Below are 25,429 nucleotides of genomic sequence, written 5' to 3'. Positions count from 1 at the left end.
ACACATATTGCAAACTGTTATTTGAGGGCATGGAGGAAGGAAGAAATATATAAAAGATAAAAAAATTGCCAGATAAATCCTTAGCTGGAAAAAGGCAGCAGTCGAGTTTTTTCACTGCATATTAAGAACTCCTTGTGTTTCCTATGATTGGAATGATATCCTCTGGCATTTTTGGAAGAGAACACTTACCTGTAAGAAATCTTCTTGTGTCCATGGAGGTAGTAAGATCTTCTCAAGCTTTCCTGATGTTATTATTATTTTGCAGGCTTAATGGTTATTTTCTCATGCTTTTCAAAGAATTAAAGACAGTAATCAGTAGACTCAGTGTCACCAGGAATACTACGCATCAAAACCAAACTAGTTGCTTTCGAGTTGACTCCGTGTGTGTCAGAGTAGAACTGTGTTCCATAAAGTTTTCTTCTTCTTTTAATAATTTATTTTATTTTTTGGTTGTGGCTGTATATATACATAGCAGAACATACACCAGTTCAAGGTTCTACATGTACAATTTGGTGACACTGATTACAGCCTTTGAGTTGTGCAGCCATTCTCGCCCTCCTTTTCTCGTTGCTCCTCCGTCTTTAACGTAAATTCACTGCCCCCTAAAGGTTCCTATCTAATCTTTCGAACTGCCGTTGACAATTTATGTCAACATATGAAATGACAATCATATAGACAGGTCTTAAATGAGCATAATGCTCTGTTATTTTATTTTTAGTTATAGATTTTTGTTCAGCATTTTATTGAATGTGTCTTCTCTTGCTAAACATCATTCTCATGGTTTTAATGGTAATTTAAAAAAATGGAAATACTCACAATCAACACATACGATTCTCTTTTTCTAAGTGCTCCTGTGAACTTAGGTCATAGAGTCTCTCCTGACTGTAGGAGACAGCCCAACTCTTGGTAAGAAGAATAAGATTATTAAGTCTTAATCCGGAAACCTCCCCAGAAAGATGGAAGATAACAGGCCTCTAGAAATTGTTGTAGCTTTCGTATGAATAATCACTGACTACTATGTGCATTTCCTATATTTAGGTGATGGGAATAAAAGATGTAGGCTTTTGACCAAATAACACGGCTTTGATTTTCTATTATTCTGTTCTTGCTGCTATTTCTAACATAACAACCACAAAGCAAGGAAGATTCAAAGAAGAAAGGGGAAAAAAAAACTCCCTCAGTTCCAAAGACAGCTAAAGCAGCTTCTTAGTGACCTTCTTTCTAACCTACAGTGCAAATGAGGTGACTGGAAACAGTGCAGTAATTGGTAGTGACGATAGTGGGAATCTTGTTAAATTGGGTTGAAATTATGTTCTCCACCTGAACAGGGACCTGATAGGGAGAACCATAGAAGTTAGCAGGCAGGACCCTCAAGTATAGAGTCTTGGAACGAATTGCCTGTGATGATCCTTTGCTGAAATGGCTTAAGTTTCCATTGTTCCTTGTAAACAGATGATAAAAAATGGTACTAATGGCGCTGCCATATCTGCTGAGCAGAGTGGCAGGAAAAAAATGGCTTTTGCTGTGAATCAAGTCAATTTGATGAGTTACCAAGTGTTTCAGACATGGCACATTCCCAGTTCTCTTTGGAATGCCTGTTTGGATGTGTTTATTCTTTATAAAACCATTAGTCTTTCTCCTTTCCCTCTCCTTTTCTCCATTCCCTTCAATTCCTTCCTTCTTTTGTGTTCCAAGTTCTGGGCAGACAGTAGAGAACAAGACAAGCTCCTGCCCTCATGGAGCTTACAATCCAAAATGTCTGAGTTATCCAATGAACGTTTTAAAAGAAGTCCAAAAATGCCAACACTGAGTATAAAACAATTTGAAATTATATGCTCTTTGCTTTTTTTTTTCTTTTCAACTTTGTATGAATTAACTCACATTAACAGATATTCACTAGTATGAAGAGCTTTAGTCATTTCATAGTGAATGCTATGAAGGTTAAGCTTTTAGTAAGATTCAATATTCCACTTTCCTCTCTTAGATCTCATTTGACTTCACAGGACTCACTTGGTAATCACTGCAAAGTACATCTAGCTGTTCACATAGAAAATGGGAGTTAGTTGTTACGGTTTTTTGTTTTAGAATTTACTTAAAGTGTGGTCATATTTAAATAGAAGAGCAGCACTTTTAATATTTAAAAAATATTTCACCCTGTAGTAATTTATCTTTTGTAAAACAGTATTTGAATTCGAGTTTTGATGTTTTTTTAATTTTTTTTCTTTCTTTTGATTTCTTTTTTGTGAGATATAAATAAAAGAATGCCCTGTATTTTTGGACTCTTTGTAAAGTAATGGGTGCTAACTGAAGACTCTTTGCTTATTACTCAGGTATGATGAAAAAGGAGCCCTGGTGGTACAGTGGTTAAGTGCTTGGCTGCTAACCAAAAGGTCTGTGGTTTGAACCCCCAAGCTGTTCCATGGGAGAAAGTTGTGGCAGTCTGCTTCCATAAAGATTTACAGGCCTGGAAACCTCGTGGGGCAGTTCTACTCTGTCCTGTAGGGTCCCTATGAGTTGCGATCGACTGGACAGCAACAGGTTATGAAGAAAAAAATCATGACTGACTTCCAGGACTACTTACCTTGCAAAACAGCAGAGAGAGAGAGGGGATAAAGCTATAGATAAAAGAGTGATGTTTCTAGCCAAGTAAAACACTCACTGGTCAAGTGCAATAGTGTAGGGTTTGGCATGATAAGACCTCAGCTTGAATCCTGGATCCAACACTTACTAGATAGTTGCTTCTGGGTGAGGGACTTAACCTTTCTGAGCCTCTGTTACCTAAACTCTAGAATGGGTATAATAAACACCTGGCTTACCTACCCCACAGTGATTTAGTAAGAATCCAAGGGGTTGGATTGTCAACTCCTTGCCAAAGTATTCTGAAAATCAGAACTCAGGTTTCAAATGTTAAATTTTTTACGCCTTGTACCTGAATGTTGCCCTCTTACTACCTTTCCTTGCCAAGTTTAAACTACCTACATTCAGATTTTGTCATTAAGTTTGAGAAATCTTTACTTTTTATGTCTACGGTGACTTCCTTCCCAGTGTTTGTGATGCACCAGCTCTCTGTAGAAATCTTCTGGTGACCTGTTGAGACTCTTTATCTCTCACTTCTAATTCTCCAGGATACTACGCAGATGACAGAAACATAACCTTTTATTATGTGGTCAGCAGGGAGTATTTCTGCTTGTTTGCCCTCTCTTCCCGATATGTCATATGTGTATATGTACATAGTTTAACATGTAAACTTCAACTTCATTATTTTTACCCAAGACGATGGTTGCATGAAGGAATAATTTTTTCTGCTTTCTACCAAATAGCATTTTGCTTTTTTAAAAATGTGGTTGGTGACAGAGGAATATGATATCTAAATATAAACCGTAGAATAAAAAAAAATGCCGAAGTTAACAACTTTTTAAAAGGGCTATTTTACCAACTCCGTAATTCACATTCTGTCACTGCTCAGATTTTATTTCATTTCTGCTCAGCTCAATATATGGATTTTTATACAAACCATTTACCAAGCACTAGACAGTAGCACCTTTGGCAGATCAAATTTGTACAGGTAGGTTGTTTGTTATCCACAGGACAGCTTCATTGTATCACTGGGACAGCTTCCGTTAGCAGCTCCGGGTGAGTGGGTGACACTTAAAAACTCAAATTATTGATGGGAACAGCCCAAGTACTAGGAAGAATTTAAAATTAAACCTTTTAAGCCTGTGCAGTCATTATCACATTAAGCAGGGAGATGGCGATGGGTCATAAATTGATTTTCCATTTTATTTAAACAGGACCTGGCAGAATGTAAACGGAAACTTTGAAGTTCACTTATCTCGTGATAATTCTTCACTTTTTTTTTTTTCAAAGATCTGAAGCTGAAACTTTAGGTGATCTCTGATTGTTTCTGTTAGAGACCATTTATTGGAGAAATTATACTTCCCCCAGTTTCCTTCAGTTTCTCTCTCCCTTCCAGAAACCTAAGGATTCAGTGATATTCTAGCGTTCCTCTTGATTTCATGCAACATTTTGAAATTTTAGGGTTAAATGGACCACGATTCACACTTCATCATTAGTATCTCTTAAGGGGTAAAGTATGGTTCAGAGGCCGTCACCTGTTTTAAAGCCATCCTAGCTCAGGACTCTTCATCAGATCTTTAACTCTCTTCAGACTTAATGTAGATGTTAGTTGAGGCTTTGCTTCAAGCAGTCCATTTCCTTTTTTGTAAAGCAGTTGGTATCTGACTTCTAATCTTGAGACATTGTTTATAAACCTCCACTAGATGACTCCCAAGTTTATCCCCAGTGTCCTCCATGCTCTCCAGTCATCTTCCTCGTCTTTCATCAAAAAGAAATCTAATCAATTAGAGTATAGGGTTGCCCACCCACCTCAGTTAAATGGATCTTACGTTCTTTAACTTTTGATATGGTTTAGTCCTCCTCCACTTCTTTAAACCCCAAATCCTCCCTCTTGAATTTACGAGTTGAGACCATCCTAAGGCCATTCTCCTAGTATTCCCCTTCTCTATCTCAGAAATCTCGCTTCATCTTCCACTTTCTTCTCTTCCTTTATTCCTTTTGTGAGGAATACATTTTCTTATTCCATATCAACCTAAGCTCATTTGTGCTTTAGATTGTATTCTCTCCCAAATTCTTCATTACGCCCCACCCACCACAATCCAACCCTCACTTCATCCCACCCCATACAATGTTTATTTTCTCTGCGTCCATTGGTTTATTTCCGTCTAAGTGTGCCCATTCTCTCCTTATCCTAAATAAACCTTCCTGGATCTGACACTCTTTCAAGTCACTGCTTTGCTTTCTACATCAATTCCATTAAAAGAGAACAGTGTACTTGTTGTGTGCATCAAGTCAATTCCAACTCATAGCGACCCTATAGGACATAGTAGAACAGTGTACTTACTGCCTCCTATTCTCTTCTGACTCTTATCTTTCCTGTTGAATATCTTGCTGAGCATCAGTCTGTTTACAACAGTAGTTCTTGACACTGAATGTCATTAGAATCATCTGGGTGGCTTTTAAAAACTACTAAAGCTTGGGCACCACTCCAACAAATTGATTTAATGGTCAGTGATGTGCCTCTCCATCAATAATTTTTCAGATCTTCCCAAAAGATTCAGATGTGCTTCTGCAGTTGAGAACCACTGGTCTAAATGGTCACTATAATAAATAACCCACTAGTTGCTAAATCCAACAGGTTGTCTCCCCAGGATTTATCTTCCTCAGCCTATTAGTTCTTTCAGAACAGGTGACCACCTCTTCCTTGTGCTCATAAATATCTACAGATGGAACTCTACACTGTCTTTGTTCTCCCACCTTTCTGACTGTTCATTTTCTTTGTTCTCTTTTGACTCTTCTTTCTTCTTCCTACTCCTAAAATACTGTTTCTATACAAATTATTAACCCAGGTAATCCTTCTAGTCTATATATCTAGATCAGTGATCTTATTTCTTTGCTTTACCATTATATTTATGTAATGTCATCCTACTTTCTCTCTTAAAACCCAAAATCCTCATTATCAGCTTTTTTCTAGACATCTTTACCTGCATATACCCTTGGCATGCACGTCTAACAAAGGGTTTACCATCTCGCCATAACTTTTTTTTCTCTTTTGTTTTTTCAACTAACTATACCATAAACCTCAAATTTATCTTCCTTTTGCCACTAGTATCTGAATCCTATAGATTTCATCCTAAGAATTACTCTTCAATTTGGTATCCTTTTCATATTTCTGTAGCCATTAATCTAGTTCTGGCTGCATATGGACAAGTACAGCCACCTACTAGCTGGTCTTTACTGTGTCTTGTACAGTGCTGTCATAGTAATTTCCAGGCATAGCTTCAATCTTTCCAGTATCCTTAAACACCTCTGTGGCTCCTTATTGGCTATCACTGAACACACGTGATTAGCCTGGAACTCTGGGCACTCGATAATAGGTCCCTGCCAATACGTTCAATCCACTCCCATTTCCCTTCCCCAAGGCTCCATGTTTCAGCTAAACTGAACTGCTTGCTATTCCCCAAACAGCCTCTAAACTTTTTTTCCCCTGACATTCCTTTTCTGGTATAAGTGTTCTTCTGCCTTGTAAAGCTTATTCTTTTTTTTTTAAGTCCTTAGGCAGGAAGATTTTTCTAATAAATGTTCCAGGCTGTGTAGGTCTTTCTCATGTTCTTTGATTTCTAAATCCAACATGGAAGTAGTAGTTTAAAGTTTCTGGTTGCTTAGATATTGTTTGACCAGGGTGTGTTTGTCCATTAGAAGCTGGTGGTGGCTAGCAGTGAGGCCTGTGGCATCTGGGGACTTGGTGTAGCAAATTGTTTTTCCCTTCAAGCCATATGAGGTAAAGAGGAGGTTTTTTATTTTGTATTAGAGACAATGTCCATGTTTATTATAGGCCAGAATCTTTCTTTTGGGACCACTTTTTAAAAATTGTTTTATTGCGATAAAAATATATGTAACAAAACATTTGCCAATTCATCATTTTTTACATGTAGAATTCAGTGACGCTGATTACGTTCGTTGTGTTGTTCAACCATCACCGCTATCTGTTTCTAAATTATTCCATCACCATTGACAGAAACTTAGTGTCCCCTAAGCAAGGACTCCCCTTTTCCCCTTCCCTCCCACCTGGTAACCACTAATAAACTTTGGTGTCTATACATTTGCCTGTTCCATGTAAGTGAGATCATACAATATTTGTCCTTTCGTAACTGACTTATTTTACTCAGCATAATGTTATTCAAGGTTCATCCATGTGGTAGCATGTAGCAGGACTTCATTTTTCTTTAAGGCTGAGTATGTATGTACCACATTGTGTTCTCCCTTCATCTGTTGACAGACACTGGGTTGTTTCCACGTTTTGCCAGCAAGGACCTTTTGATAAAATATGTCATTCAACCTTTTAGTTCAATGACAAAGTAAATATACCAGAAAGTTGGGCCAGTGTTCTTTTAGATTCTTTTTAACTTTGTGTGCCTTCTGTTCCCCTCAATTATTAAATCCAAATTGTCCTCATGCTATCTTGAAAGAAATGAGATTTCTCAGCAGTAGCAAATAACAATGTCAGTCTATCTGATGCTGCTAATGACTCATTTATAATGCTGGCAGACATTCGAGGGCTGGAAAAATTAAATGTACGGGATCATTACCTTTGTGGTTAGCATTGCTGGGAAACACTGTAGTGCTTAGTGCAACGTATTAAAAGGCAAGAAGAATTCTTGTAGCAGAAGGAGCTTTATACTTGAGGGTGTGGATAATGGAACAACAAACTGGTAACTTGTTGCCATTTGAACTTCCGGCCACCAGGCACTCTGCAATGATTAACTATCTGACTGAGCATGTGCATAGAAGTCAAGTTGTTCCAGTCATTGTGACCTGTTTTGCATAGATAATTTTGAACACATATTTTAAGACAATGCCCAATAATTATTACATTAAAAAGATTTAAAATCATATCTTATGAAAATGGTATTCTCAAAACACCAAAAATATGTTCAAAATTATTAACTGCTTCTAATTTGAAGATAATGGTGCTAACATCTCCTGAGATACTGCGGAAGGGAGCTTACCATGTGTCGTTACTTCCATTCCATCTGAATTGTTTCCCAGTGACTGAAATGAATATACTCCTTTTCATATATAGAATGTTGTTTTGCACTATTGAGTCAATTTCAACTCATAGCTACTCTATGGGACAGACTAGAATGGCCCCATAGGGTTTCCTGGACTGCAGTCTTTGCAGGAGCAGAGCACCAGGTCTTCTCTTATACAGAGCTGCGGGGTGGGTTCTAACTGCCAACCTTTGGTTAGCAGCTGAGCACTTAACCATTGTGTCACCAAGGCTTCTTTTATATATCGAATACATTTATAAAACAGATGGCTTGTTTTGACAGTTTGTAGCTGCCAGAGACAGTGAAACTAACTGCCTGAAATGGAGGCCAAAACAGAGCCTAAGATCCAGAAGTACCTTCTAAACCATAAAGGGTAATACAAATGCAAATTATTTGTGTGGTCCAAGAACTGCCAGTCCTACCTCCACTGCCTTTTATGACTCCCTGCCATAGTGTAGGGAGTGTACTTCCTAACAGCAACAAAAGACAGTTTATAGAATGACGCCATTGACCTCTATGACATCAAGTGACCTTGCCCTTTGTACTGTGAATGTCCTGTCTTTTAACTTACCAAAAATTCTTTCGAAATATTTACTGTTTTGAGTCTAGTTATCTCCTGAGATAACAAGTTCTATACATCTTGTATCCATTGTTAGATTTGCTATTGTTGTAGTGGAAAGAACCTTGAGTCTGTTTGAATTTTAAAAACAAAGAGTTTTATTATGGCAAAAAAGGAAAGCATTTTGCAAACTCGGGAAACACCAAGCCAGGAGGATCTTGACAAAGTGCTCCAAGGAGCAGCAGTGTTGCAGAGGTTAATAAAGGCAGAAACCATAAGTAGGGGGTACAGCTGGAGCATTTGTGATTGGTTAACATTTACAAAGTTGCAGGTGGCAGAGTCTTGGCTGACCACCTTTGCAGGGGTTGACCACTTTTGCAAGGGTAGCTCCAGGTGACAGGATTTGGCTGACCAGGAGTTTCCTGGAACATTTTTTTAAAATGTAGATGCAGGGTACTGTAAAGGGGGTGAGAAAAACATTTTCTAGGGGGGTCTAGGAGTATCTTCTAAGAATCGGCTTAGCCACTAAAGTCACACGTTTAACGTTATGTTGAACATCTGAACAAGCTGAATAACCGTCTTAAACATCGGCCAGTTCTAACCACAAGCTCCTCTGCTTAGAACTTTTGGACAAGTAGAGTACAGTGGGCAAAACTACATTTTTCTGTAGAAGTACCTTTAGATCAAAGGTGGAGTGGAAATTTTGTGGAAGTGATAGGCTGTGTTGTATGAAAGAAGCTGTATTTAAAAATCTGAAATGGAGTGGGTTTGGTGCACAGTTTAGTTAGAGGCCTTCCAAAAAAAAACCAAACCTAGTGCTGTCGAGTCGATTCCGACTCAAAGCGACCTATAGGACAGAGTAGAACTGCCCTGTACAATTTCCAAGGAGGGCCTGGGAGATTCGAACTGCTGACCCTTTGGTTAGCAGCTGTAGCACTTAACCACTACGCCACCAGGGTTTCCTTAGAGGCCTTAACAAAAACACCCAGTGCCTTCGAGTAGATTCGGACTCATAGCGACCCTATAGGACAGGGTAGAACTGCCCGTTAGAGTTTCCAAGGAGCATATGGTGGATTTGAACTGCCAACCCGCTGGTTAACATCCATAGCACTTAACCACTACACCACCAGGGTTTCCTTAGAGGCCTTAGTTCTGTCAAATGCCTTAAATTTGAATACTTTTTATCAGTCTGAAATGACCTTTAGGCTTCAAGTTAGACCCCTTTGTTCTGTTATTGTTGTTAGGTGCTGTTGAGTTGGTTCCGACTGATAGTGACCCTATACAAAACAGAACGAAACACTGCCTGGTCCTACACCATCCTCACAATTGTTGTTATGCTTGAGCTCATTGTTGCAGCCATTATGTCAATCCATCTCATTGAGGGTCTTCCTCTTTTTCGCTGACCCTCTACTTTACCAAGCATGATGACCTTCTCCAGGGACTGATCCCTCCTGACAACATGTCCAAAGTGTATGAGACGCAGTCTCGCCATCCTTGCTTCCAAGGAGCATTGTGGTTGTACCTCTTCTAAGACACCCTTGTTCTAGAGGTAGGCAATTTGGTGAACTTAAAAGAAAACTTGCCCTTGGTCATTTAGTGCATATCATTTTTGCAGATGTTTGTGTCCTCTTTCAGCTTTTATCTTGCTGGATTAAAAAGCTGATTGGCTATTCAATTATTTGGGCTTATGTGAGTAGCTGCTGTTCGTCCTGCAGCATATACATTTTTAAAGGAAGCTAGAAGAAGATATGGTCTCTGCCTTAAAGAGGTTTATACAGTTAGTCTTTGAGTACCACAGACCATTTATTCATGAAAAACATGAATATATGCAAGTCGCTTTAAAGTGTCTGGAAATGTCTTGAAGAAGTTACGGACCTGGTGTCCAGAAGCATACATTCTGATCAGTACTTTGAGAAAAGAGGTTACGTCCAGATGGTTTGGTCAGGGAATGTGAGTTAAGGCGTTTAGACAAGAAAGAGGAATTGTATGTTGAGTGGGAAGTTGAGTGTTTTAAGCAGTATTTCTGTTTCTAAATTTTTGTGTACATTTAAAATGTAAGTATGGCATTTTTGGCGGCGTGGTCGTGTTCAGGAGTTGGCAGAGTGCCGCGATTCATGTCCATGTCCTGCTCCTTTCCTATTGAGGGATCTTAGGAAAGTTATTTTACCTCCCTGTGTCTTAGGCTCCTCACCTGTGGAGAGGCGGTAATCATGGGAGTTTCCCCTACGGAGTAGTTGTTGAGTTAAAATGTTGCATCTAAAATTCATAAAACCGGCACCTACTTTGAGATAAATTTTGTTTCACAGCCGTATACAATTTTCACATAACAGCCTGGTCTTGAGAACCTAAAGATGTTGATAAGTGAGGAGTGGGTGTGTGTGAATGTTAGCTGTGATAATAATAGCTATTGTTTTTTGGAAGACTGACATTGTTAATCCTTTTGCACAAGAGATGATGCCATCACCCCCTCTTCAGAGATGTACGCTCCTTAACATACCCTTTGTGCTATCCTCATTTAGCTCCTTTCTCTAATATATGTGTTTTGAAAAATCAAAATTTCAAATACAGCAATGCCAAAGTTTTCTAAAATGATTGGAGAATGAGGAGTTTTGAAAGCAAATCTTAGCAGATAATTGAGATTTAGCTTTTCATGCTAAAACTTAGTTTTGAACCTTTTCAAATGGAAATCTTCCTTGAACATGGAACAATCTTTCTTGCCTCTGTATGCTCTAACTAACCATTTCTTGATGATCCACACATCTGTCAATTACTCGGCTTTAGCAGCAGCTGTAATGTTGGCTGATGAGGCTGCTGCAGGAGCTCTGACCACATGAGACTCAGGAACTGAAAAGAAAAGCTTACCCTTGGTCATTTTAATACAAAGAGCTTGATGGACAGTGTGCCATGGGATGATATTCCAACAAATTAATTATGGCATTAAATATCATTGAACATAGGTTCAATCAGAGAAGCAGAACCACTTCGAGAGGTGTGTGTGTGTGTGTGTGATGTGAACACACACACATATGTGGGATTTGTCATAGGAACTTCACCTTATGTGACCGTAGGATCTGGCTAATCCACCTCTGTGGAGGCTGCTGCTTTCAATCTGATGCTGGCGCCTGACTCAGGGCAGACTCTCAGGAAGGAAGGCTGGCTGTAAAGTCAGGAGGAGCAAGGACAAGCTGGAGCCCACGAGGATGGGCTGTAATCTGTGTTAGTTCTTGCTGCCCCCAGTCTTGATGATATGGAGGTCCTACAGGAGAAGCTGAAACCCTTATTCTGGAGCTAAACACACACCTGGCTCAGGAGTGGGAGGAGCTTAAAGAGGGTGTTGCTCCATGTCTAGGAGTGGAGCCAGCAGTTCACATTAAAGATGCAGTTTGCTGAGTGTTAAAAACACAGTGGCTACTGCTTCACTTCTGGCCTTTAAATCTCAAGCAAAAATGTCTCTTGTGGGCCACCCTACCTGAATGCAGAGAGGCAAGGGAATTCTGGGAAATGTAGTTCAACCTGGCCATGCTGACACATTACAAAGCCTCCATAACAACATAATTATTATGCATAATTTCTTTATCATTTCTAAAAGGTGATGTTCTACTGGCCAAAGCGTTTTCCAATCTTTGCATAAGATTTAAATGACGAAATTACAGGCACTACCTGGAATATAATAGTATCATTAATGTTAATGTGGAACTGTGAGTCCTGTAGCATGGTTCATTGTATCTGTAAGTACAGGATTCTACTATAGCAAAATTAGAGAGTAAACAAATGAAAACATTACGTGATAGTCCTTTGAAAAATTTCGTCATAGATTTATGGGATCAATTCTGTGATGATATTTCATATTATAATGTAGTTTGGTTCGCTGAATTAATTTTGGCAAGCAGGAAGATACTACGAGCATATTAACAGGCAGCATTCCTTGCCGCGCCCATACAACTATAGGAAATAAAATTCCACTGAAAGTACAAAAAAGTATTAGAGCTTGACAGGAGGAGTTGATACACATTAGCTTGTGCTCTGTGAGCCACGAGTAAGCCTGTGGCCCTTTGGAGACTCTGGGGCCATGAAATTTCCGATTATCCACACATTTCATACACAAGACTCTGCGTGGGTGTTAGCATGCGTATTAACGGTAAGCTCTGCCCTTGAACTTCAGGCTCTTGATCCATTAGTACCTGCCGGGACAGTGGCTAGCATGCTTCACAGATGTAGTCCACTTTCATCAACATAGTAAAACTTGTCAAGAGAGTGTCTGTTTAAAAAAAAAAAGTTTTCTAGAAACACTCCAAGAGATTCATGGTTTGTTGGTTGTCTTTCATCAGATACAATCTAGCCTTCTTTTTCAGGACAATATAAAACGCTTCGAAAACACACATCTCAGCAAATTGCTTTGCTTCCTAACAATTACTTGCCCTTCTAATTAACACTGTTTGGAGAGGGTAGTGCTTTCTGAAAACAAAACTCTCCTTTCTCACTCACCCTTATACTAAGAATATCTCACATTGTCTGTAGAGATTTTCCATGGTACTCCATTGGATCCTGCAGGAGTGATGACCCTGGTAGATGAGAAGGCAGATATGACCATCCTTGGGTTGTAGCTGAGGAAAGTAAGGCGTAGAGATTTCAGGTGGGCGACTTTCTGAACCTATTGGCAGCCTACCTGAATCCATACCACATCTCGTCTTCCCGGATGTCAGATCTGGATTGTGTTAGGTTTCTCTTTCTGCAAGACGATGTGCTCAGGGAAGGGACCTATTTCCTGCCCTACAGGGTGCATTGCGATTTGTCTAGGCCAGTCACGCTAATGCTGTCTCTCTTCCCAGCGATGGCTCGGGGCATGACTAAATGATATAGTTCTGGTCAGAAAGTGTGAGAGAAAGTCTCCTGAAGCTGATGGGGAAAGGTTTTCTCTGATTAAAAGCTATACGTGGAAATAGTCCCATTTGTTTCTGTCAACAGTGTCAAGTGTACATGTGTTACCTTGAACTGTGGCAGCCATTTTTCAACCAAGAAGGGACAAGCCTCTGATGATAAAACAGAAAAATGAAAGACCCTGAGTCCTTAATGATATGTTACCCGTAACCCGTTGTCGCTGAGTCAATTCTGATTCATAGCGACCCCACAGGACAGAGTAGAACTGCCCCATATGGTTTCCAAGATGTGGTTGGTGGATTCGAACTGCTGACCTTTTGGTTAGCAGCCGAGCCCTTAACTGCTGCACCAGCAGGGGGTCAGTGATATTTTAGAGGCACTGAATTAACTAATTCTCAAACTGCCGGCTTTGGAATTCTTGTCATGAATGCCAATAACTGTCTTTATCTGCTTGTGGTGGATTTTGGCATTCAGAAAACATTCTGAATTCCTGCTCGTACGCCTTCATAGCTACATTTCCTAGTCTCCCTTGAAGCCGAGTTCAGGGAATGAATTAGGTTCTTCCTTAAGATACACTTGGAGTCCCTGGGAGACACAAATGATTAAACACTCTGCTACTAACCAAAAGGTTAGTAGTTCTAATCCACCCAGAGGCACCACAGAAGAAAGGCCTGCCAAGCTAGTTCCAAAAAGTTGGCCATTGTAAACCTTGTGGAGCACAGTTCTATTTTCTGACACACATAGGGTCACCATGGTCAGAATCAATGTGATGGTTACTGGTTTGGTTATTTGGTTTAGGTACACTCACGTGAGATTTGGGAAGGGGAACGGAGGTGAAAGCTGCCTTTCGTTGCCTGGCTGTCTTTGGGGGCAAGTATGGAGATGCTGGTATCTTTTGCAGCAGTGTTACAAGGCACTCCCTGGCTTTGTCGCTGTCTCACTATCCTGAGGTGATTGTAGCCTTGGCAGCCTTAAAATTCTGCACTCTCCTCCTAATGGTCGGTCAGGCAGTTTTTTTTTTTTTAAGTTATTCCTGGAAGCTTAGCCTGAACCCAGTTCCACCAGGTCTTCCTATGATACTGTAAGCCCCAAACTATATTAAATCCCTTTCTGCTTAAAATAACTGGAGTGGTTTCTATTCCTTAAAACGATGTTTTAAGTCAGTTTTACTATTTTAGTCAGTTTACTGTTCCTCGTAGCTGAAACAACGTGTTTGAAACAGTCACATATATGGTAAATACTGGTTGTTGTTGTTGTTAGGTGCCGTCAAGTCAGTTCTGACTTATAGCAACCCTATGCACAACAGAAAGAAACACTGCCGGGTCCTGGGCCATCCTTAGAATCGTTGTTATGCTTGAACTCATTGTTGCAACCACTGTGTCAATCCACCTCATTGAGGGTCTTCCTCTTTTCCACTGACCCTGAACTTTGCCAAGCATGATGCCGTTCTCCAGGGACTGATCCCTCCTGACAACATGTCCAAAACACGTGAGATGCAGCCTCGCCATCCTTGCTTGTCAGGAGCATTCTGGTTGTACTTCTTCCAATACAGATTTGTTCATTCTTTTGGCAGTCCATGGTATATTCAGTATTCTTTGCCAACACCACAATTCAAAGGCATCAGTTCTTCTTCTGTCTTCCTATTCATTGTCCAGCTTTCACATGCGTATGATGCGATTGAAAATACCATGGCTTGGATCAGGTGCTCCTTAGTCTTCAGTGTGACATCTTTGCTTTTCAAAACTTTAAAGAGGTCATTTGCAGCAGATTTACCCAATGTAATGCGTTGTGGTGTAGTGGTTAAGTGCTACGGCTGCTAACCAAAGGGTCAGCAGTTCGAATCCGCCAGGCACTCCTTGGAAACTCTATGGGGCAGTTCTACTCTGTCCTATAGGGTTGCTATGAGTCGGGATCGACTCGACGGCACTGGGTTTGGTTTGGTTTTGGTTTAATGCATTGTTTGATTTCTTGACTGCTGCTTCCATGGCTGTTGATTGTGGATCCAAGCAAAATGAAATCCTTGACAACTTCAGTCTTTTCTCCATTTATCATGATGTTGCTCATGGGTTCAGTTGTGAGGATTTTTTTCTTTATGTTGAGGTGCAATCCATACTGAAGACTGTGGTCTGATCTTCATCAGTAAGTGCTTCAAGTCCTTTTCACTTTCAGCAAGCAAGGTTGTGCCATCTGCATAACACAGGTTGTTAATGAGTCTTCCTTCAACCCTGATGCCCGGTTCTTCCTCATATAGTCCAGCTTCTCGGCTTATTTGCTCAGCGTACAGATTGAATAGGTATGGTGAGAGGGTACAACCCTGACGCACACCTTTCCTGACTTTAAACCAATCGATATCCCCTTGTTCTGTGGAAATAAAGGGAAAGTGGGAGGGATGGAGGAGTCAGGCCTGAAATCCAAGTCACCTGGCAACAAATCCAAAGTCCTTTCCAAGTCTAGGAAGTCCTCAAGAGGCAGGACTGGCTCCTCCACCCCCGCTCCAGCCCCGCTGCCCATCTGATGGCTACTTGTTTTTTTTTTTTTTTAAGTGCAACTTACATAATTTTTTAAATGAAACGTCCTCCCCCTTTCTTTTCTTTATTTTCTCTTAACATCTTGTTCCTCTCATCATTGTTTTTATCACTTTGTGTAGGGTCCCTATGAGTTGGAATCCACTCAACAGCAATGGGATTGGGTTTTTTTTTTGGTCATAATTATCTAAGTGACTTTCTCCACTAGACAATGGCCATTGTAGAAAGAAAGAACCAGGTTACACCTGCCTCTGTGTTCCACAGTCTGGGACATGGCAAGCACTCACGTGTTTTTTGAACTACTGAAGCGTTGCCCGAGTCCTCCAATGGAGCTGTATGTAAGCACAGTATTGCTTTTTGGAATTAGTTACTTCACAATCCTCAAGATGATTTTCAGCCTTCATTTCTGAAAATTTGTCCTAATTAACTGTTAAATATTATATAACGTACCTGAGCCAACATTCCATTAAAGTATGACATGAATGAATAATCTGTGATATTATCTGATGCTTTTATACACTATTATGTAGGTTATAGTAGGACCTGGTTGCTCAGTGCCTTCCAATGAATTCCTTGCTATTTTCTGACCTGCACTGGTGATATATTTCTGCCTCCCACCAGTTGATTGCATTAATTGCCTCAGGGACTGATGGTGCTAATTTAATCGACATTAGTTTGCCTCTTCATAAAATGGGGCCCTAGTGGTAGAGGAAACCCTATGGGGCGGTTCTACTCCATCCTATAGGGTTGCTATGAGTCTGAATCGATGGCAGTGGGTTTGGTTTTTTGGAGGAGGGGTTTCGTAAAATGCCTCCGAAGTTTGTAGAATTGTCATTTTATAGTAGATGTGGCTTTGTTGTTATTATAATTCTCGTTATGGGGACTAACTACTGATCCTACTGCTTCTCCTGGTCTGTACACTGTCTCTGCTGTATGTCATTCTTTCCTCTTTAGGTTGATAATCCTTTTATTAATTTTTACCCTTGTAGCCATTAGATTCCTTCCACTACTTTTTCCAAGCTTCTTGGATTTTGCACCAGTAGCTTGGTTTTTAAGGCCATAGCAGCCCTTGAGAATGCTAATTTCCTTCTGGAATATGTAACCAAGATCTATCTTTTGAGAATTCCCTCTTTTAGGGTTTTTTTTTTTAGCATTGCTAACTGTTCCTGTTTTATTTACTTCCTCTTCAAGGTTGCTTTCAAGAAGAAAAAAAACAATGAAACCATTGTCATCAAGTTGATTCCAACTCATAGTGACCGTATAGAACTGCCCCATAGGGTTTCCAAGGAGCACCTGGTGGATTCGAACTGCCAGTCTTTTGGTTAGCATCAGTAGCTCTTAGCCACTACACCACCAGGGTTGCTTGAGAAGATGAAATAAAACTGGATGCAATATGGGATCTTATTTATCAGGGTTTCCTTGGTTTTAGAAAACCAGTTTTCAGATAATTTACCAAATTGCGTTTGCTTACAATGAGGTATACCTCAATAGCAGTTGAAGACTTTCCATATATGAGAGATTGTTATTGTTCAGAAAGCTTGGGTTTATGAGCGATTGAAAAGTTTAAAGTGCTTTAGAAATAGTTACTTTTCAAACAAGTTTCATATCCTACAGCAAAGAAACTGCACCTTTCTCCCTGGCAGAGGCATCAGGAACTGTTAAAAGCATTGCCAACTGTACATTAATATTCAGGGCAGCTTACCCAATACTGCCTCATTTTTTTTTTTCCAAGTCGCGTCTTTAAATACAGCAGCATTTAAAAGGGACACATGCAGCTCAAAAGGATGTCACCTTGGTTCCTGGGTTGTTTGTCCCCCCGGAGTTGTTGACCCTAGAGTCCTAATAGATTATGTGCTGAAAATAGGGGAACCGTAGCATATTAACATCAAAAGAGGAACACACAAGAAGGGGTTGTTTTTCCTTTCCCTAACCGCCCCCTGGTGGCAGAGGCGCGACAGACGGCAGAAGACGCTTCACAAAGACCCTGGCTGTCTAGGTGCTGCTGGTGGTTCCTGAGAGCCTCACACCGACGGCTGTGCTGCACGGGTGTGCGCCTCAGCAGGGAGGGGAGACTCTCGGCCTCCTAATTGCATTTGGCTTCCCAGCGGCATCTTTTCTTATCATAGTAACACCAGGCTGTACCAGCTCAGCCGATACGTGTATATTAATCAGAGACAATCGATAGAAAAAAAGGAAAGTCAAGGTAATTAGGCTAAAGCTGCTGCTTTGAGTTTTCAGTAATTACTTTAGCTTCCTCTTGTTTTCCCCTCTCCAGAAAAATGGGGCCTGATTGAAGGACGGGTCGTGTTTGACTGAGGACATGTCAAAATGACACAAAGCCAGGCAGGAAATAAAATTAAGCTGTATTTGTTTTAGAGCCGTACAAGGGGCTTTGCATGGTGGCGTGGAAAGAATAGGCGTTGATTTAAATGCCCCCATCAGCAGCTGCGCCATTGTCAGTACCTGCTTCATGTCATCAGTTTTTGCACCACTGGCAGAAGCTCGCCCGAAAGCACTGTGACGTGTCATGTATCAAAGCTGCAGGGAAAGATCACGGATGGATTTCTCCAAGAAACATGAGGATCTTTTGGGAAATTGGGTGCCATTCTTTGCATAACCATGGAATCAGTCAAAACCCCCATGGCTGCCATTATGGATCATGCCTGGGGCATGGTAGTGTGGCCATGATTGACAAGGACCATTTATTGGGTCCTATTTTTTTTTAAGGAACGAGCCTATCCACCTTAGGTGAATGACCCTGATCTTTGGCTTTGAGCTACTTTGACATTTCTGTAACCTGATGCTGTGAAGTCTTCTAAATAAACTCGAGCTGCTTCTTTCTGACTGCTGCCTGCTGTTAGGTTGGTGTATATACCTCTTAAAAAAAAAAAAGCAAACCCATTGTCATTGAGCTGATTTTGACTTAGAGTGACCCTATAGGACAGAGTGGAACTGCCCCCACAGGGTTTCTAAGCCTATAATCTTTACGGGAGCAGACTGCCACGTCTTTCCCCCGCAGAATGGTGGGTGGATTCAAACCACTGACCTTTCGGTTTGCAGGTGAACACTGTAACCACTGTGCTATCAAGGCTCCTCTTCTGCTCCTAAGGGGAGGGAAAAAACAGGAATCCCTAGTTTGGAAAGAGAAATCTGAGGAGAAAGTAACGTTAGCAGGGGAGATATTTCATGTTTTATATCCATTTACTGTCTCCATTTGCACTCTTTCTGTCAGTACAACCACTTTCTAAACTTTACAGCCAAATTATATATATACAAACATCATTTTGTTCACAGCTGATTTGTGGTAGTTAAACATCTGCCAGGTACATCTTTCCTAGAGGCAAAAAGTGTAGAAGAAAATTCAATCTTGTTAACTGTACAGAGAAAATTTAGATGCGAGAGGATATAACATGAAGATATTTATTGAGTACTTGCTATATGCAAAGCATTACAGAAGACTCCCTAGGTATGTTGTTGTTGTTAGGTGCCATCGAGTCGGTTCCGGTTCATAGTGACCCTATAAGACAGAGCAGAACTGCCCCGTAGGGTTTCCAAGGAGTGGCTGGTGGATTTGAACTTCCAACCTTGTGGTTAGCAGCCATAACTCTTAACCACTGTACCACCAGAGTTCCGGTGTCATCAGTTATAGGAAATAATACAGTAAGCCCTCACCCTCCAGCTGCCACCTACCTTCCACGTACATTCGGCACTCAGGAGTGAGTGATGCAGCACAGGTTTGGACACAGTATAGGCTGATTTCAAAGCTCTGGCTCTTAACTGTTTCATTACATTATAGTTTTTACATGAGGCTTTTAAAAAAAAAGACTAAGAAAAGTGAAATGTATGATGCATGGTCTTTACTCAATGAACCTAACATTTGGTTGACAATAGAAATGCTGGGATGTGGGTTTGGAAGAGTGGTGCGGGGGGGGGGACATTGAATAAAATATATGTGCCCAAAGGTCAGCCAGTGATACAAGGGACAGTATGATGTGTCAGCTAAATAGGAAAGTAGTTTAGAGTAGAGAAAAGGAAAAATGGCCAAGGTTAACAAGGAAATCTCCGTGGAAAGATGATGTTTCAATTGGCTCTTGAAGGAAGGATTAGGATTCAGATACATCAATATGATAAAGGGAAATCAAAAACTGAGGTTAAAGTAGAGGAAAACAGCATGAATATATTTAAAAATATGAAGATATTTGGTGATTAGTGAGTTTTAAGTGCGTCAGTGAGTTTAAGTGCAAATAAAGCAAAGAGAGACTGATAGGGTGTATTAAAAAAAAACCAAGACCAAGCCCACTGCTGTCGAGTCGATCCCAACTCATAGTGACCATATAGGACAGAGTAGAACTGCCCCGTAGAGTTTCCAAGAAGCGCCTGGTGGATTTGGACTGCTGACCTCTTGGTTAGCAGCCGTAGTACGTAACCACTACGCCACCAGGGTTTCCAATGGGGTGTATTAGGGCCAAGTTATTAGGAACTGAAACAGATTCAGAGAATCTTTTAAAGAGTTGGAAGGAACCTTGGAAGAGAGATATTTCAGCTCTCTTTTAGCTTCATGATTCCTGTCTGCGGTATCTTTAATAAGGCAATAAGATAGTCTTGTAAATTTGGCAGTGACGATGCCACTTCACAGGAACCCAGCTCAGAGACTTTGACTCCATTAAAGGAGGAGCTTTCTGACAGTTATAGCTATTGAAAGGTAAGATGAGGCACAGACCGAACTACAGCCTTGGTGGGAATTATTGCTAGGGACCCTTAATATTACAAATGTTCTCATGCTAGGCCACCATTGGCCGGGCTTCCGTACGTGAACCCCTGCAACATGGAGAACTTCCAGCAGGTCAAAGCAGTCCTCGCTGGTGATCTGGGTTGGTCACGGCTCTCAGAAGAGCTCTGATTCCATGCACCCTTTATGTTAGCTGAGGCCGAGGAATCGCCCTTGCAGCCAAACCTGCAATGCCGAGTTCTTTCCTGCTTATTGTGCATGATCCCAAATATTTGGAAGGTTCCAGCTAATGTTTTCATGGTGAAAACAGTACATAATAAGCATTTGTCCCTTTACTTGGAAAAAAAAAAAAAAGGTTATTTTTAAATATACGGTCAATTCTGGGTTAGCTGGTTTGAGACATTTTCCAGGGAGATAATTTCAAAACTCATTTTTGTTTTTTTTTTTCCATTGACTCATTTGGTCATTCCAAGGAGAGCTTTTTCTACTGCTCTGCTTTTTTTTTTTCCTCCTATGTTGTTGCATTCATTGTCACCCCATATTTTTTTCTCTGTTGTTTCTATTTTCCTCCATACAGTGTTCGCGTACCAAATACTAAATAACACAGCAATGGGCTGTTAGCACAACCATTAAGGAGGTATAATTTAGTCATGTGAGGAGTGCTGGGACTCAAGTCTGACTGCCTGTCTTGAGTCTCAGCTATGCTTTTTATTATACAATCTTCAGTAAGTTACTTAAACTTGCTATCTAATTTTTAATCCATAAAATGAGGATGGTGAGAGTACCTGTCTTAAAGGTTGTTGTGAAGATTAAATGAGCTAACATATAGAAAGTACCTTGTACACTATGCTCAGTTAAGGTTAGCCTACTCAGTAATACCAACTGTTATTAAAATTCTGCCTATAAGGCGTGCATAGGGATTTGGAAAGTGTTCATGAGGGAACTTTAAGTGAAAAAATATGACATAAAGTGACTGTATGAAACAAGCACTTAAACGTTTATAAAAGGACTGGAATAAAATAGAACAAAACAGAAGCCGTGGTTTGCTTTAGAACCATTCCCTCCGGTGTAACTCTTTTATTATTATTATTATTTCAAGGCACTTTTTCACAATACACAATAAAAATTGTTTTCTTTGTCTTTTTACTTGGTTTTGGCAACAGGCTGTTTTATGTGAAAGGACTCATGTTGGCCTTTTCACTGTTGGGTAGCTGTCTGGCAGCAGCACATCCCTTCAGTAAAGGCTTGTTGAGCGAATGCATTTACTTCTTACTTTTCTGTGTTTTCCAAATGATGTTAATAGAAAATCCCTACCTATTAAAACGGAAAAAAAAAGTGATTTTAAAAGCATTACCTCAGTCTCTAACAGCATACCATTGTTCAACATTTCATGGTAACGTATCAAACGGTAGGAAAAGGGTTTTCCCATTACATGTTTAGTCATATTTTTTAGGAGCGGGCTTTCTAACTCATGGACTTTGTTTACTTTGATTTTTTTGATGTTTTTCCCCTTTAGCTTTTAATCAATCCAAAAAGTTCAAGGTAGATTAATTTTCCAACATTGTGTATTAAACCTGCTAAAGTTCTTCTTTTTTTTTTTTTTTGCCAGCGTAATTGCCAGTTATTTTACCATAAAGCCTTATTGTAGAAGAAGAAATCTTATCCCAGTTTTTAATTCAAAAAATTGTAGCCTGGTGAATTAACTCTCAGAGTCCTTCAGTGGTTAACTTAGAGTTAATTTTCCCAGAGGCAAGTCACTACCTACTATGATGTTTTGACTCGCTGAGCCACGCACGGTGCATCTCTGCCAGAGGCTGAGTTAACATGCAGGTGTGCCAGTGAGGGGAGAAACTTGCTTCTGTGCCAGAGATGTTGCTTTTCAGGAAAACTTTGCCTTGGTGTTGAGGTTTATAAGGGTCGCTGGTAGCTCTATAATTCAGTGCTCATTTTTTAAGAGAAAACTTCAGTGAAACACGATTGTAACGATACATACACACAGGTTCGTACAGGGCAAATTCAAACAGAACGCAAGAACCTTTTCATCTGTTGCTAAAAAATTTCAGAGCAGCAGAGATGCAGCTCATTTCTCCCATGGTTCCTCACTCACCTGCTAGACTGACAGCAGTAAGTTCTACCACGCTCCTTAAGAGTCAGGACAGAATTTCCTTTTCTAGAGAGGGCCTCACTGGAGCACTTTGGAGAAAGCAAAAACAAAGGAGAAAGAGAGAAGAAAATAGGTTGAAGAGAAAGAGTCAGAAGTTCAGAGGAAGGGCATTACCCCAGGATGATACCACCTGGGAATGTTAGGATCCAGGTATATGGAGATGGAAGCTATGCTGCTTCTCACAGCACTTTAAGAAGCATCTGTGTTTCTAAGTCTGTAGTAGAAGTGACATAAACTTGCTGTGTGCAGTGAATCTTCCAGGAAAACCTGGTGGCGTAATGGTTAAGAGTTTGGCTCTTAACCAAAGGGTCAGCAGTTCAAATCCACCAGGTGCTCCTTGGAAACCCTACAGGGCGATCTACTCTGTCCTGTAGGGTTGCTATTAGTTGGAATCTACTCGACAGGAACAGGGTTTTTTTGTTTTTGTTTTAAGTGTATCTTCCGGTAGCATTTTGTTGCCCTTAATCCCTGAGACATCTCTGCTGTGAGTCTGAAAGTCAAGTCAATGCCAAGTTGCTAATGATTCAGTTTTCTGAAGCCCTATTATTGGTATATATTAAGACCTATTTTTTTTAAATCTTATATAATATTAGAATTCATGGCAGTGAACACACCAAGATGCAAATACCACCAGAACTAATGTAGTCCAGGATGTGTACTGTATTCTCCGTGATACATGGGGTCATCATGAGTCAGAATCAACTTGACGGCAGTGGGTTTGGGCTTTTTGAGTACACAGTAGGATGAGTAAATGGTGTAACTGCTGTGTTGCTCCTGTGGCAGTGGATATGGTGGTTGTTGGCATAAACAAATAAAAACAAACCCATTGCGGTCAAGTCAATTCCAACTCATAGCGACCCTATAGGACAAATTAGAACTGCCCCAAAGGGCTTCCAGGGGGCAGCTGGTGGATTCAAACAGCTGACCTTTTGGTAAGCAGCCCAACTCTTAACCACTGTGCCACCAGGGCTCCTGGGAGTTGGCATAGTTGTTGTTAGTTTATTTTTCTTACAAGAAATGTGTTTGGCATGTCAAGCTGTTAGCAAGAACTCCAGGAGGATTAGTAATAACATTTATTTAAGAATCACACCAGAAGTGGTCATAGAAATCGGTGCAGGTCAAATGAAATAATTGGTGAATGGGCTTTGAGATCCACGTACTATTTAGTGAACGTTGGTGAAGTGATGATGACATATCCTCCTGACTCTGCTGTGTTGAATTATCCTGATCAAAAAAGAAAGGCCGTTTGCCCATTTTGCCCCTCATAGGATCAGATGCAACATACAGCCTGGCTTATTAACCTTTCCTCTGCTCTTGTCCCCCCAGCATAACTGTTGCTGTTCTGAAGCAGTGTTTAAAATCTGTATGATTCAGCAAGAAACACCAGCAGGGAGAATATTAATTTTTCTCTTATCTAGCAGTTACCACCACGTAATTGCAGCACCCACATCCTGATGGAAAATTTCGTCTTCAGATTTAGAATGTCCTGTTAACTTTTTGCTCCTTGTTCTCACACTGAAAAAGAGGAATTTATCGAGTCAAAGAGACTGGGAGAGACCAGTAGATTTTTTTTCTTTCTCTGTATGGGCATATTCCTTAAATCTTCCCTTACCCTTGGCCTAGGCCAGCCCTATTTGCAGATCTAGACACTGCTGGTGGACTGTGTCCTTAGGCACCACAACATCTGTATTGCCCTCAAATACTTCTTTCACGGATCAGTTACCGAACTAGCATCTTTTTACCTGGTCTTAAATTTCCACCACCAGAGTTGATACTGTGGATTAGGCAATGAACCTGTGGATATTTTCTCCAGAAGGCTACTTGTTAAAAATAGTTTTGAAGAAAGACCTCCAATCCTGGAAATCTGCGGTGAGTCTTCTTTACTCATTAATGCACTTTATCAGTAATTTAGGAAGGCGCAAAGAGCTAGGACAAGCTCTATGAGAGAAAGTAAAGTCTGCCAATGAATGTGCCCCATGATGAGAGGAGCCACACGAAGGCCCATATTGGGAAGGCATTTCAGGGCTGTATTTGGATCCCCAAGATCACCCCCATGCTTGGAGGTTTACTAGAAGGATGCATGGGACTCAGCATGTAGTGGTACTCATGGCTGAGATCTATTACAGGGATGTAGTCAGGGTACACAGCTGAATCATAAGGGGAAAAGGTTCAAGGGAGATAGAAGAATCCAGCACATAAAAAGGGCAGGTTTCTTATGCTCTTTCTCTCCTGTGAGGGGTCACACAAAGGACAGTCCTCCTCCAGCAACAAAAATGCAACAACCTGTGTGAGAGAACTGGTCACCTGGTCCTGTAGGCACCCTCAGTACAGCACATACCAAAACCTCAGACCCCAGAAGGAAAGCAGGTGTTCAGCGTACACCGCATTGTACACAGTAAACCACCCTTATCAGTTACAGAACACACTAAGGTCCCAGACACTAGCCAAGGGCCAACCATGGAAGTAGGCTGTTCTAAAGACGGCAGCCTCAGGCCTCTGTGGTTCTGCACAGGGCACTTAGCCTCGGTGATTTTGCTGGACAGCTGAAGGTGATATGAGAGTATAGGTAGGCTCAGGAGCCAGGACAGGTGGCTTTAGGTCAAGCTTCTGTTCTCAGATACGTCAGTAAAGATGACTCACTCACTGTGGTAGTAATTTGGGAAAACTATTACTTGGAAATTAAATTCAGGGATTTTGGTACTCTGCTCTTCTGTTCAAATCACTGTCTTAGCTGATAGATTTGTCAGTAGAGCACAAAGAGGTTATCCACAGGGGGAATATTCTCCAGATGCCTTCCTTCACAGTTTTACTCATGTGTCTGAGACCTGCTGGATGGTGGCCTATATTAAAATGATTTATGCATAATCAGAATGAAGAATTTCAAACTGCTAACTTTGGACATGTTATTAGGAAGGACTAGTCCCTGAAGAAGGACATCATGCTTGG

General features: G+C 40.7%; 1 protein-coding gene across 6 annotated transcripts in view; it reads left to right on the top strand.

Annotated features, from left to right (window-relative positions):
• Window positions 1-25,429, top strand: part of EXOC4 (exocyst complex component 4) — an 831,013-nt gene that overhangs the window by 472,193 nt on the left and 333,391 nt on the right. For 4 of the 6 annotated variants that reach the window (XM_064289703.1, XM_064289702.1, XM_064289704.1 and 1 more), the window contains one exon: window positions 2,331-2,390. The exons of the other annotated variants lie outside the window; for them this stretch is intronic. In XM_064289703.1, the coding sequence (XP_064145773.1) occupies window positions 2,331-2,390 (60 nt within the window). The remainder of the gene's footprint in view (window positions 1-2,330; window positions 2,391-25,429) is intronic. 6 annotated transcript variants of the gene reach the window in all.

Source organism: Loxodonta africana, chromosome 8 (genome assembly GCF_030014295.1).
Source record: "Loxodonta africana isolate mLoxAfr1 chromosome 8, mLoxAfr1.hap2, whole genome shotgun sequence".
NCBI lineage: Eukaryota > Metazoa > Chordata > Mammalia > Proboscidea > Elephantidae > Loxodonta > Loxodonta africana.
Note: the sequence above shows the minus strand (reverse complement) of the source record. Positions and strands in the feature narration are given on the sequence as shown.